Below are 14,110 nucleotides of genomic sequence, written 5' to 3' on the forward strand. Positions count from 1 at the left end.
GGGAAGCTTATGTTCAGCAGTGGACAGTTAAAGGTTGATATGATGAATAATAATCGCCGTGTGAGTCCCAGCATAGAATATAGGGTGGGATATGGCGTGAATTTACTGGGTACAGAGGAATAACACCTGAGTCCTCAGGTATGGCAACGCATGGGGGGTATCATGGGCGAAACTGTATACTCTGTTATGTCCATGGTACTGCTCATGTCTATAGGCGACGGTTACCACTTTCTATCAGGTGGGCCGTCAGTTTGTATGCCATTCTAAGTTGTATAAAAAAAATAGAATAGGCCACTCTTTCCTGTCTCGAGGGTGTTGTAAGAGGCGACTAAGGGAACTTATGGTCGAGGGGCAAAGGCCTAACTGCGGTTGCCAATCTGCCTGCCAAGCATGGCAATATCTGGCAAAACCCCCCCATTTATGGGGGTGGTTTATGTTCAGCAGTAGACAATTATTGGTTGATATGGTATTATTAATGATATTTATTAACCCTTTGCTCTCCATTGTCGCCGTATTTGCGACATTAAAATACTAACATTAAATCCACTGTCGCGGCTACGACGACACGGTTGTTTTACTGACTCAGCGTCCTTAACACTTAGGTAAGCGAAATCGTCTGTAAACACATCTTATAGTGTTCGTGATATGTTTATTATGTTTACATTATAATTACCAGAGGGAGACTTTGTACAAAAGTTCAGTTCGTTTTGCTTGGGTACCTCTGTCCCATTCGTGTTTCAACCATAAAGCAGTTGTTTGCATGGCTGTGTTTTGGTTTGAAGGGTGGGATATGGCGTGATATTACAGAGTACAGAGGAATAACACCTGAGTCCTCAGGAATAGCAACGCATGGGGGGTATCATGGGCAAAACAGTATACTCTGTTATGTCCATGGTACTGCTCATGTCTATAGGCGATGGTTACCACTTTCCATCAGGTGGCCCGTTAGCTTGTTTGTCATTCTAAGCTGTATAAAAAAAAAGTTATTGACATCCTCTACGAGTTATTAGGCTGGAGTGTAAAGGCTTAATTGTTTTTGGAAGAGATGTAATGAAACAATTGATTGTACAGGTGGAGAATACGTGGAAACTTATGGAGGTGTTCGTCTTAAACGAAGTACAGAGTGTGTTCAAACTGGACGCCCTGACGTCTTCGCATCAAATCTCCGTGGAAGTTGGCAACCCTGAAGAAATTGGAGCCATATTTGACAAGATTTCCTATGGAAAAGGTTTGTTTGTTAGTTTGTTTGTAACACTTTTTTGTAAAGTCTTAAATTATAGGATAAGGAGTTTTTAAGTAAAGAATGAGTAACACTGGCGGATTTATCCCATAAAAGGGATTTCTTCCAGTCAACCTTTAAGTTGTAGCACTTTAGCAGACCGCTAACGACATACTTTTTAACTGTATCGAGTTGACTGGAAGAGTTCTCTATCAGATACAAATCCACTCTCGCAATCCATTTATGCAATAAAGAATCAATCGCAATCGCAATCAATTTATGAAGTAAAATAATTTTTATTTTAATTTATTTTCAAAAATAAATAAATTTTTGAAACAAAATTAAAATAAAAATATTTTTTATCATTTTCATTTATTATTGGTGATATTTTTTCAAGGTAATTTAATAGAGAATCTTTCTATTAAAGTACTATTTAAATTAAAATTAGCAATTTATAATATTTTTTAATTAAAAGTTAAATCAATTGGGCTGTGTATTTATTAGAACACTTACTTTATAATTAACATTATTATAATTAACTTAATTGATAAATTTTTACTTAACATGTGCTAACATAAAATTTGCATGCCTTTAGATAAGGCGAAATGTGTAGTTCAGTTACCATTTAAGACCTTTGTACCACATTTCGAGCAAATAAATTATTCTTATTCTTATTATTCAGGCTCAGCAATACTTCGAATGATGAACCATTTCCTTACCGACGATGTCTTCAATGCTGGAATCACTGATTATCTGAATGCTAAAAAGTTCGGAGACGCGGAACAGAGGGATCTATGGAGTGCTCTCACAAACGCCGCGCGGAGGAAAGGCGCTTTCGATGCGGATGTAGCGGTCGTGATGGACTCTTGGACTCTTCAAACCGGTTTTCCTGTATTAACCATCACGAGGAATTACAGTACGGGTGTTATACAATTTAGACAGGTTAGTTTGTTTGATGAATCTTTTTTTTTTATACAACTTAGAATGGCAAACAATCTGACGGCCCACCTGATGGAAAGTGGTAATCGTCGCCTATAGACATGAGCAGTACCTTAAGCTTTACTATAACCTTTATTTCTTCGGAGGGAAACGGATTGTTAGTAATGCGGACTACCAGTCTCATTGTTAGAATATACCCTGTCAGGTCGACCTCCACGCGGCCCTTCCTGGTAACAATCGTGTTGAATTCCAGATGTATTCATCACGTTGGGCTAACTAACCTGCCGTTTTATCCTCAGCTATCATTCCTCACTGGTACCCCGCCAGCGTATACCGATAGCGCAGGCGGGGTTACCATACCATTATCATCTATTAAAAAATAACCTTTATTTCCTTACTGTAGTCTTTACTTCTTTATCTTTATAATACCCCTCCTGCATTGCTATTCCTGAGGAGTCAGGTGTTATTTCTTTGTATTTTTTCTTTTTATGCAACTTAGAATGGCAAACAAGTTGACGACAAAGCCGCTTGTTTAATATGTCTTTCATATACTAGCCAATAGATGGCGTTAGGATGTACATTAATTTGTTTACAAGCTGATGCAAGAAGTTTATATCAACATTTATGTTTACCTTGTGATTTTTATCGGCATTATCTGCATTTAATAATTTTAAACGGATTTTATTACACATAACCTAATAAATTGATAAATTATCAATACAATAACACTGTCTTTATATGGGTTATTGGGCTAATATTATAAATTGGCTAGTATTAATTCGACTTTTTATATTTACATATTCACTTTGTACTGATAAAACCAATGAACAATTTTTTTTTTATTTCGGAACATCAAAAGGTCATGATAATTTAATATAATTTAAAATTTTATCTAAATTAGTAAAGTAAATCCTCGTAATGTAATTTATAAGATAAATGGTATTATAATGGATTAATTTTAACATGAATTCTAGATTAAATTAAAAATTAAGGGAGGATTTAATTTCGATAAATCTATTTCTCTTTTGATGCAGACCCTCTCATGCTCAGATGGATGCTGTTTCATTCACGTAATGTTTTTAGTTTTAGGGAAAGAGCTTTCAAGAGACAATTTATATCATAGATTTTGTATTGACTGTCAAAAAATAGTTATTCAAGTCCTTACTTATATTTTAAATTTGAAAGTGTGTTTGTTTTTTTGTTATATTTTAGCGCATGAACAGCTTAATTAATTACTATGAAATTGGGTATATATGTACTATATAGGATGAAGGATAAAAGGTATGGAAGGTTTATAATTAGATTTAAATAATAAATAGTTAATAAATAGATTTTTACTTGAAAAAAAAATTCTTTCTAAATAAAGATCCCACGTAACATACTAATTATACAATCAAAATTGTGAACCTTTTACATGTACATAAGAATGATATATTGTTTTTATTTTTAATTTAATTTGAGGAATTTGGATTGTTGGGTGTCACCGGGTGAATGTAAATTATTGTTTTTATTATATTGATGCCATTTAGTTGTTTAATAATTTAATTATCCACTAGGGTAATGTATTCAAAAGTTTCGCTGTATCTTATTTTGATAATCTTAAATAAATGAATAAATAAATAAACATACCAAAATTCATAATAACAGTCATAAATAATTTTCAATATCAAATCATTCTTACTTCTTCCACATGTCTCTTTCTAATTGGTGCATTCATTTTTGTTTTTTTCACTTGTATTCCAGGAACGATTCGTCCTGATCAACAGTACATCAGAAGAACAAAAGTTGCCCGTCTGGTGGATTCCTGTTTCGTACACAACTGCTTCAGAAAAGGACTTCAAGTCAACCAGGCCCAAACTATGGTTAAGAGGCGAAAGGTCAATTGAAGTTGATAATATTACAGTTGGCCGAGACGACTGGTTTATTGCCAATATACAACAAACTGGTGAGCAGCTGTCTTTATTTTTGTACTTACTCTGTCCCATTCGTGTTTCTACCGTAAAGCAGTTGGGTTTGCATGACCATCATGATAGGCGAAAATGAAAAGGCATGCCAGTTAGCCCATCGTATTGAATACACTTGGAATTCAGCACGATAGTTTCCAGGGGGGGCACGTGGAAGTCGACCTGACAGGGTATATTGCTAGCAATGGGACTGGTTTTCGGCATTACTAACAGTCTCTTCTCCCTCTTCCCTATGCTATGCCCCAGCCGTATTTCAGCCGTGAAGTAGCGATACTTACGGTTTGAAAGTTAAATTTTATGATATTTTTTATATAGATTTATAATTGATTATAGACCCTTGGTTCCGCCAATATTAAGTAAAATTTCTTTAAATTTTTAAGACTTACAGCATTTTTAAAGGTCCATCTTTATTTCTGTGCAATTAAGAGTTTGACGGATCTTTGTATTTTTAGGTTTCTATAGAATAAACTACGATGCTTACAACTGGCAGATGCTCGTTAAAGTTTTAAATGATCCATTAAGATTTGAAGATATACATCCAATAAATCGAGCTCAAATTGTCGATGATGCTATGAATCTGGCATTATCCGGCCGTTTGGACTACAGAACAGCTCTGGATATTACGAGCTACTTAATTCATGAGAGAAGCTATGTACCCTGGAAGGCTGGGTTGGTAGCCCTTGGTTACATAGATACTATGCTGTCTAAAGGCGCATACTATTTGGAATATAAGGTATGTACTTTGTATATTGATAATTATTGGATTATGATTTTCAATGAAAATAATGACAAACAATTTGAAAGCCTAATCGCAGTTGCCAATTCACCTACCAAGCGTGGCAACTACTGGCAAAATCCTATTTATGGGGGAGGCCTTTCTTTCAGCAGTAGATAGTTAAAAGCTAATATAAGGCGCCTTAATTTATTATGATAGACATGTTCTTTATCGGCTTAACTGAAGATACTTTTCACTAGATGGCGTTAGTTGTAGCATTTCATATTTTATAATGAAGTTTTTATTCGTAAAAAAGAAAGTAAATCTCTACTAATCAAAGTAATCAGAATGACTAGATTCTATTATATGTTATAATTTTGTTCAAAATGGATTACAGAATAAAAAATAAATAAATAACTAAAAAGAATATTAGTTCATCCTCATCTAAACGAATATTGTAATAAGGAAAGAATAAATTTTATGGATAAGTTCAAAAATTGTTTAATTGATTTTAAAAATTCTTACACCAATAGAAAATTACATTATTATGGAGTAATAAGGCTGTATTTTATTTAAATAAAGCTATGTGAAGACGGGTCGGGCAACTAGTTAAAATATAGAGGTATTAGCGATTCGACCCGACTTTTTATGGCTACTCGCTGATAATGTAGCTTTTTATTAGTGGAACTATTTTAAAAATCGATTGGAGTTTATCTGTTACAAAAAAAACAATTAAATATTTCCTCTTGATAGATAATTTACATGTCATATAATTATTAATTCGGTACTTTACCTATAATTAAACGATTCATCTTTAATTATAAATCATATCGGTATGATTGAGTTAGTCATATTATCAATAACTTGTAGGTATTGATAATAAATATTAGCACTCTGTTAAGACAATATGAGTAATTAGAGATTAAAAGCAATGTAGAATGCAATGCAATATAGAAATTCATGTAAGCCATAAGAAAAATCTTCAAAAACTATAGTGCATTATATGTACTGTAGTTTTTAAAGATTTTTCTTTAATTCAAGATTATATCTACTAGATGGAGTGACAAGTGTAAAAATAGTCTGTTAACTAACGTATTTTTCTAATACCAGAAGGAGACTTTGTACAAAAGTCGTTTGCTTAGGCACCTCTGTACTATTTGTGTTTCTACCGTAAAGTAGTGGCTGTGTTTCGGTTTAAAGAGTGGGATATGATAGTGAATTTACAGGGTACAGAGGATTAACACCTGAGTCCTCAGGAATGGCAACGTATATAGGGGGTATTATGGGCGAAACTGTATACTCTTTTATGTCTATGTTACTGCTTATGTTTACAGGCGACGGTTACCACTTTCCATCAGGTGGGCCGTCAGCTTGATATTTTTATTGTGTTGCAAGTAATAGTTAAATTGTGTATGGTATTCCTCTTCATGCGTACACTAACAAATCGTGTAATGTATTTGTAAACAGAGATTGGATAAGTACATATTCAACTCAGGATATCCATGGTAATTTTATCAGTGTGTGTGTAATTTGGAATTTATATAATAATGCAGTTAATACTGGCAACACTGAAAAATGTTACACTTTTTTTATTTAAAAAAAATCTGAAAGTTGAATGTTACTTTTTAATGTTTTTTTGATATTCATTATATCAGTCGTTAACTGTCTACTGTTATAAGCCTCCCCCATAAAGGGGGGCTTTGCTTGTAATTGTCACGTTTGGCAGGCGGGTTGGCAACTGCAATTAGCCTTAAGTGATATTTTTAAAGGGATGCTTCTGCCCATCTCTCGACCATCAAATTCTCTTAGTCTTAATACAAGGGGTGGCCTATTCTATGCCGGGACTGCATGACTTTTTAATATATATGTTTTATAATAATTCCTTTTTTCAGCGCTATGTCCTTCATCTACTTACCGGAGCTGTCAAGGACCTTGGCTGGGAGGTGACGGCCAACGAGAGCGTCGTGAGAGCGCAACACAGAGTTGACCTGTTATCAACCGCATGCCATCTGGAACACATGGACTGTATGGAGCACGCTGTTAGGATGTACAATAGCTGGATGATGTCTGCTAATCCTGATGCTTATAATGAGTAAGAACTGCTTTGTTATACAGCGACTACTAATGTTACTATTACTAGTACCGCTATCACTATCATTATCACTATTACCGCCACTACTATTACAACTACTACCACTAATATCACTACGTCCATCACCACCACCACGACCGCAACCACTCGTTCTACTACTACCAACCCTATCACTATTACTACCACAATAACTACCACTAACGCCACCACTAGTATCACTATCACTAATCCTACCACCACCATTGCCACTAGTACCACTATCACCAATCCTACCACTACTACCATCACCACCATTAGTACCACTATTACTGCCACTACTACCATTATCATTACCACTATCACAAATACAACCAGACATTCTAATGAATATGATAGATCGAAGATCCAAGCCGCGACCGCACAGGTAATGTGGCGTGTTAAACCACCACCAAGGCCGTCTTTCGCTTTTCATTATTGAATTGTTAACAGCTTTTTAACTTAACAGCTAAGTTAAAAAGCTGCTCGTTCCTCACATCGCCTGTTCCCATGGGAATAAAAATTTAATGAATGTAGATGATGCCATTTCTCTTATATTTATTATTATTAACTCTTTATTGTACCAGAAATATAAAAATATATAATTACAAATAATTAAAGTGAAATAAAGTAGCATAAAGTATAGATTGAAATATAAACGTAAAGGTACAAAAGGCGGTATTATCGTTAGGGTAACCTCTTACAGAGAAACTTTGGTAAATTTTCAATCTATTAATATAATAAGTATTATGTTTTATAAGAAGTAGGAATTGACATGTAATTTATTTGAATTATCTCAAAACTTGACCATACATTTATTGCCGTCTTTTAAAAACCATAAAACATGTAGCGCAAAAGTGTAAAAGTTAATATTGATAAATATAACTAATAGTGATTTTAAAAAGAATTTAATTCATTTAATCTGATTAAATATACAATCGCTCCTAATTACAAGGGGTTTATCTTTTTATTGATACAATGTTATTACAAATTATGAAAATTCTAATAGATACTATAATAGCTTATCTTTTTATATTATAATGTTTAGATTCAGAACAGGATCTATTTTTGTGCAAAGTTTTTTTTCTTTTTAATTACTTATAGACCTTTTTAAGCAAGATTTGTGTATGTGCAACATTTTAATTAACTTATACAGTATGTGATATTTTTTTTCATTGATATTGAAAACTTTAGATTCACTTTTCGATATTAAGGTTACACTCAAAACTGCCTCGAATTAAAATGCAAAAAATGTGTAGTTTTTGTATGACAGAAGATGATTGTTGTTGATTATTTACTATCAACAAAAACCACAAGTCTTGATTCTAGCGCCATCTAGTATTTCGTATCAAATTTTGTTTAGTAACCAACTTAGAAACGTCGTGCCTAGACGTTATAAAAAATCAACAAGATTTAATCACATAACAACATTTTAATGCATTTGGATATAAATACTCGTATTTTTAGAAGATTAGAAATGAATGCATCATTCTTTCTACTGTCAATGTTGTTTTTGATGTATGATTGTGAATCTTCTTCCTTTTATATCAATGGTTTAAAAAAAATTAATTACATGGCTAGATCTATGGTAGGTAGGTAAGGTTATCTGAATTTGTAATAATATGGCTTTTTATTACCTTTTGATTAATGTATTTATTAGTACAAATTACATATATGAACTGATTACAATTGGTTTTAATTAAATATACCAGGAAACAGTCATTATTATCATATAATATTATAATTATGATAAGAATTATCACTATTTTTTTCTAGCACTTCAATAGATTGTATTTCTGACATATTTTTTTTTATTACATATTGCATAATAATAATAACAATAATTATAATTTATCACTTTTTTATAGATCTATTCTATTATCTATTTTTTATAGATCAAGTGTTTTGTATGATTTATTACTACATGTTTAGTATCAAATAGTTTTATATTATTTGTGGTATCATGATAGATAAGGGTTATGAATTTTATGACCTTTCTATTGCCTTCTGATAAATCAATTTAAAATACTATAGAAGTTAAATGTATTGACTGATTACAATTTGGTTATTAACTATATTAAAATTACGCTATTGTTATCGTATTATTATTATCATAAGAAATATATTATCAATATCTTTTATAAATTTTTAACAGATGGCGTTACTTACATCAATTTTATAATTTTAAATTGTATATTGAACAATTATTGTTATTATTGCAACATAAAATAGATAAAAAAAAAATATTTGAATTTAGAAGTGGCAACGTATTTAAAAGAAGATTACGTAGTTTTAAGAATTTTTTGCTTCGTAAAGAAAATTAGGTCAGCACTGGGCCAAACTTCATAAATTATAAAAATAATTATTGAAATCGGTTTAAAAATTATGATGTTATTACGTAACATAGTTACAATTTTTTTTTTAAATTATGAAGTTTTATTTGGTATTTCTTTAAAAAAAGTGTTTAATGCTTGAGTATGGAAATCACAATCTATCTATACTCAAGTATCACAAAAGCATGATAACAGTTTAACTTAATTTAATATGGTGGCTAAAAACTTCACTTAAATAATATTGGGCGCTTGAATAAACAATGTATTTATTTGACAAAAGGAAAACCGTGGTAAACTTTTTCTAGGATCCATGCAGACGTCCGCAGCACAGTATACTGCGTGGGAGTTCAAGTGGGTGGTGCGAGGGAGTGGAGATTTGCCTGGGAGAGATTCAGAGTGGCCAGCGCACCTTCAGAGAGGGAGCTACTGCTGTCTGTACTCGGATGTACTAGGGCACCATACTTACTGTATAGGTTTGTATTAGTGCTACGAGTATATTTAGTGAGCTAATAAATTGTACTCGTTCAAGGAGACCTTGAATACTGTATTTCGATTTGGAGGTTTTTTAAATGAAAATGGAATGGTAATCCAGCAAGCGCTATTGGTATTCACTAGTAACTTTTACTAGTGAGGGATGATGGATGAGAAGAAAGTCAGATCAGCTGGTCCATTGTAACGTATCCACCAGAAATTAATCACAGTGGTTTTCAGAGGAAATGCGTAGAGGTTGATAACAGGGTTATATTGCTAGCAATGGGCTCGCTAATCCCCGTTACAAATAAATCTTTCCCCCCTTAATTTAGAGGAAGAGATTCCATTATTATTATTATATTATACATTATATAATAAAGAGTCAGGGGTGTTTATTTATTTATTCTTTATAGGCCACACTACAAAAAAATGTCTGGTACAAAAGGCGGACTTAATACTATATAGCATTCAACTCCCAGTCAACCTTTGGCTAAACAGATATTTTATTATGCGGTGAAAAAATTATAACTTCTCTAGAAATCTGTCCGATTCTAGAATAAGGGCATACGGTTATACGACCCCGGCCTCCCGAGCCGCTGCAGTGTCCCAGTCCTTTCCGCAACTGCAGTGTCCCCCTCCCTTTCCTTTCCCAGATAAGTCCCATATTCCTCTCATTCACCAATTTCCTTTACGCATTTCCAACGTTCCTTTCCTTTTTTTCCTCAATCCTTTCCTCCATACCGTAGGTGGCGGAAACCACCAATAAATGCATTCCCAAAGAGGATTGACTTCAGGCAGGTGGCCGGTCGGGAAACTAAAAACCAAATCTTTTTGTAATATGGATAAAATCATATTTTTTTTTAATGGGTGATAATGTAATGGTAATCCCACCCGTGCTATCGATATACACCGGCGGGGCACCAGTCAAGGATGATAGCCCATCGTGACGAATTCAACAAGAATTGTTCACGATGGTTTCCAGGGGGAACCACGTGGAGGTCGACCTGACAGGATATATTGTTAGTAATGGGGCTATTTGACCCCATTACTAACAATCCCTTTCCCCCCAGATAAAATCATATTACGCCGACCCTAAATGATTGGGTAAGGGTAGGAAGATGATGATACATTATATAATGTAATATTATTATTATTATACAAAGGTTAACTGTCCACTGCTAGACATATATCTCCCCCATAAAGGAGTTTTGCCAAAAGTTGCCGCACTTGGTAGGCGGGTTGGCAACCGTAGTTAGGCTTTGGAGATATTTTAACAGGGACGCTGCTGTCCATCTCTCGATCCTTTAATTCCCTTAGTCGCCTTTTACGATACTCATATTACAGGAAAAGGTGGCCCATTTTACGCCAGGACGGCAAGAGGAGAGATATGGCAATGACATTACAAGACGTAACACGTTAGTGCTCAGGAATGGCAACGCATGCGTAGTACCATGGGCGTCATAGTGATTGGAAGCTATGTCTATGATATCTATAGGCGACGGTTGCCATTTTTTACTTACGATCAGGTAACGTAGGTTACGGTCAGGTTTTTTTTATACAACTTAGAATGGCAAACAAACTGACGGCCCACCTGATGGAAAGTGGTAACGGTCGCCTATAAACATGAGCAGTACCATGGACATAACAGAGTATACTGTTTCGCCCATGATACCCCCCATGCGTTGCCATTCCTGAGGACTCAGATGTTATTCCTCTGTACCCTGTAAATTCACGCCATATCCCACCCTTCAAACCGAAACACAGCTATGCAAACACAACTGTTTCACGGTTGAAACACGAATGGGACAGAGGTATCCATGCAATCGACTTTTGTACAAAGTCTCCCTCTGGTGCATCGTGAGTTTATTTGCCGTTTTAAATTGTAAAAAAATTCTTAAACGTTTGTTTCAGATATTTGGAACTGTCATTGCGCAATGACAGCGGTATTCGTAAACAGGATACTGTGAGGGTGTTTTCAGCAGTGGCGGGGTCTGCTATTGGGCAACCAATCGCGTTCAATTTCGTCAGAGCCAACTGGCAGAGACTTAAAGACTAGTGAGTATTTATTTTCAATCTTATTTAGAAAGAAGAAGGTTCTGAATTCATCGTATTTTTTCATCAAATTTAAAGTAATTTTTATTTTAAAGATATTTTTAATTAAAAGGTACTATTATTGTATTATATATATATATATATATATATATATATATATATATATATATATATATATATGATAGATCCTATTAAGACCAATAGATGTCAAACAAATGAATATTTAGAAATTTTGTTTGTCTTCTTGTTTGTTTATTCCAGCATCATACAAAAACTACTGCACCTAATTGGATACGATTTTCACCGTTGTATTCCTAAAGGTCTAACTTAAAGTCAGGTGTATGTTTTATCTTGATACGCCATCTAAAAGCGGTATATTTTATTGGTTTTTCCACTTCTGATGTATGCCTTCGAAGTAACGTATAGATAGATAGTAGAAAATATAATTTAACAAAACATAATGTAGATTAATTATCGTAACATAACATCTTGTAATAGTTCGTAAAATTGAAATATCATCTGTCTAGCTGATAAATAGAATTCCTAGTGATAATATTCAATTAATTATCATGGTTATGGCGAGCCGTCTTATGTCTACGTGATTTGTAATCAATCATTAGACCTTTAGCATTAGAAGTTCGCCTTGTACGTGTACATGTTATCATCAGCCTTTAATCATCCACTGCTATCTAATGCAACAAAAAAAGGCACATAAGCCTCCCCCTTGGGGGGTTGTCAGTAGTTGCCACACTTGGCAGGCCAATTCGCAGCCGTTAGGCTTTTAGAAATGTAAGAGGGACGCTGTTGCTTATCTCTCTATAATTAAGTTCCCTTAATCGCCTCTTATGATTTCCATGGGAAAGGAAAAGAGTGGCTTCTTCTATGCCGGGACCTACCGTCATGTACATGTACTAATGACTAAATAAATAAATACAATTTGTCTTCCGTTTGATAAAGAATATCTGAGTTCCGGATACGCAACCAAAACAAAATAACGAAAACAGGAAATCTGATAAAATAACGATTTCCTGCTTTTCATATAAAGATATTTTCCTGATATCTGTATATGTATTAATAATAAAATTATAAATATTATTTTAATTATTGATAATTAATAACTTATTCCGCTATTTAGAATAGTGTCACGTATTCATCTCGCCCCATACAAATTGCAAAACTTTATTAAGTTCTTTTTAGGTTACAAAAAAAGGTTAACATTATTGAAGTTGCGAATATAGTATCAAATACATATATATCACCTAAAATATGGAAAGCTCATTATCTTATCATCATCATCATTTCAGTCGTTAACCGTTCTGATGAACAAAAGCTGAACATAAGCCTCCCTCTTGGGGGGTTTTTGCCAATAGTTGCCATGCTTGAGTGGCGTGTTGGCAACCGCAGTTAGGCTTTTAGAGATGTTTTAGAAGGGACGTTGTTGTTCATCCCTCTACCATGAAGTTCCTTTAATCGGCTCTTACGACACCCTCAGAATAGGAAGGGGTGGCCTATTCTATATCTGGACCACATAGACACATCACCTTATAATGATTTATATTTTAAAATGTTTACATAATGCTTCCTGCTTTATTCTTTCCTAATTCGGCCTATTCTGATGAAATCAGTCAGATTTCGTGATGAATACACCTGGGATTTAGCACGATGGTTTCCATGGGGGACCACGTGGAGGTCGACCTGACAGGGTATATTGCTAGCAATGGGATTTGTAGTCCGCATTACTAACAATCCCTTCCACAAGCGCTTCATTTATGAAACGTTAAAACCATTGATACGATTTTACTAAATTGTCTTTTAAAATTTAAATACCTTTTACTGATAAAGGTATTTAAACTAAAAAAAAAAATTTAAGGGTAAAAATAATAATTTGGAGAGGACAACGTTTGTTGGGTTAGTTAGTTTTATATAAAAACTAGTATTTAATTATATTAATTTGTTATATGTTATTATACTCGTATATAGCAACAGCTGAGGCGGCCCCTATTACCAGCAACATTAATTGTTTTTATTTCTTTTTGTTGTTTTAATTTTTTATTTTTTTAATACTGGTAATAAAGGTTATCTATCTATCTATTTAATATATAACAAATTAATATATTTTTGTCTTTTTTTTTAGTGTTGGGTCGGTATCGACTCTCAACTCTATTCTAAAAGTAGTGACCAGAAGATTAAATCAACCACATGAATATGAAGAGGTAAGATAGAATAATAGAAATTATATATATTTTATTATATAATAATAACAATATTTTATATATTTCGAAATAGGGAATCAGTTGACAGTACACCTGA

At 33.6% G+C, this 14,110-nt stretch overlaps 1 protein-coding gene across 2 annotated transcripts in view; it reads left to right on the forward strand.

The window, feature by feature from the left end:
- LOC113515695 (aminopeptidase N) overlaps window positions 1-14,110 on the forward strand; it is a 59,409-nt gene that overhangs the window by 41,135 nt on the left and 4,164 nt on the right. For both annotated transcript variants that reach the window (XM_052897592.1, XM_052897591.1), the window contains exons 6-13: window positions 1,072-1,228; window positions 1,902-2,161; window positions 3,902-4,103; window positions 4,575-4,855; window positions 6,730-6,929; window positions 9,583-9,750; window positions 11,660-11,803; window positions 13,935-14,013. In XM_052897592.1, coding sequence (XP_052753552.1) covers window positions 1,072-1,228; window positions 1,902-2,161; window positions 3,902-4,103; window positions 4,575-4,855; window positions 6,730-6,929; window positions 9,583-9,750; window positions 11,660-11,803; window positions 13,935-14,013 — 1,491 coding nt within the window. The remainder of the gene's footprint in view (window positions 1-1,071; window positions 1,229-1,901; window positions 2,162-3,901; window positions 4,104-4,574; window positions 4,856-6,729; window positions 6,930-9,582; window positions 9,751-11,659; window positions 11,804-13,934; window positions 14,014-14,110) is intronic.

This window comes from Galleria mellonella, unplaced genomic scaffold (genome assembly GCF_026898425.1).
Source record: "Galleria mellonella isolate WM207_F2 unplaced genomic scaffold, CSIRO_AGI_GalMel_v1 utg37, whole genome shotgun sequence".
NCBI lineage: Eukaryota > Metazoa > Arthropoda > Insecta > Lepidoptera > Pyralidae > Galleria > Galleria mellonella.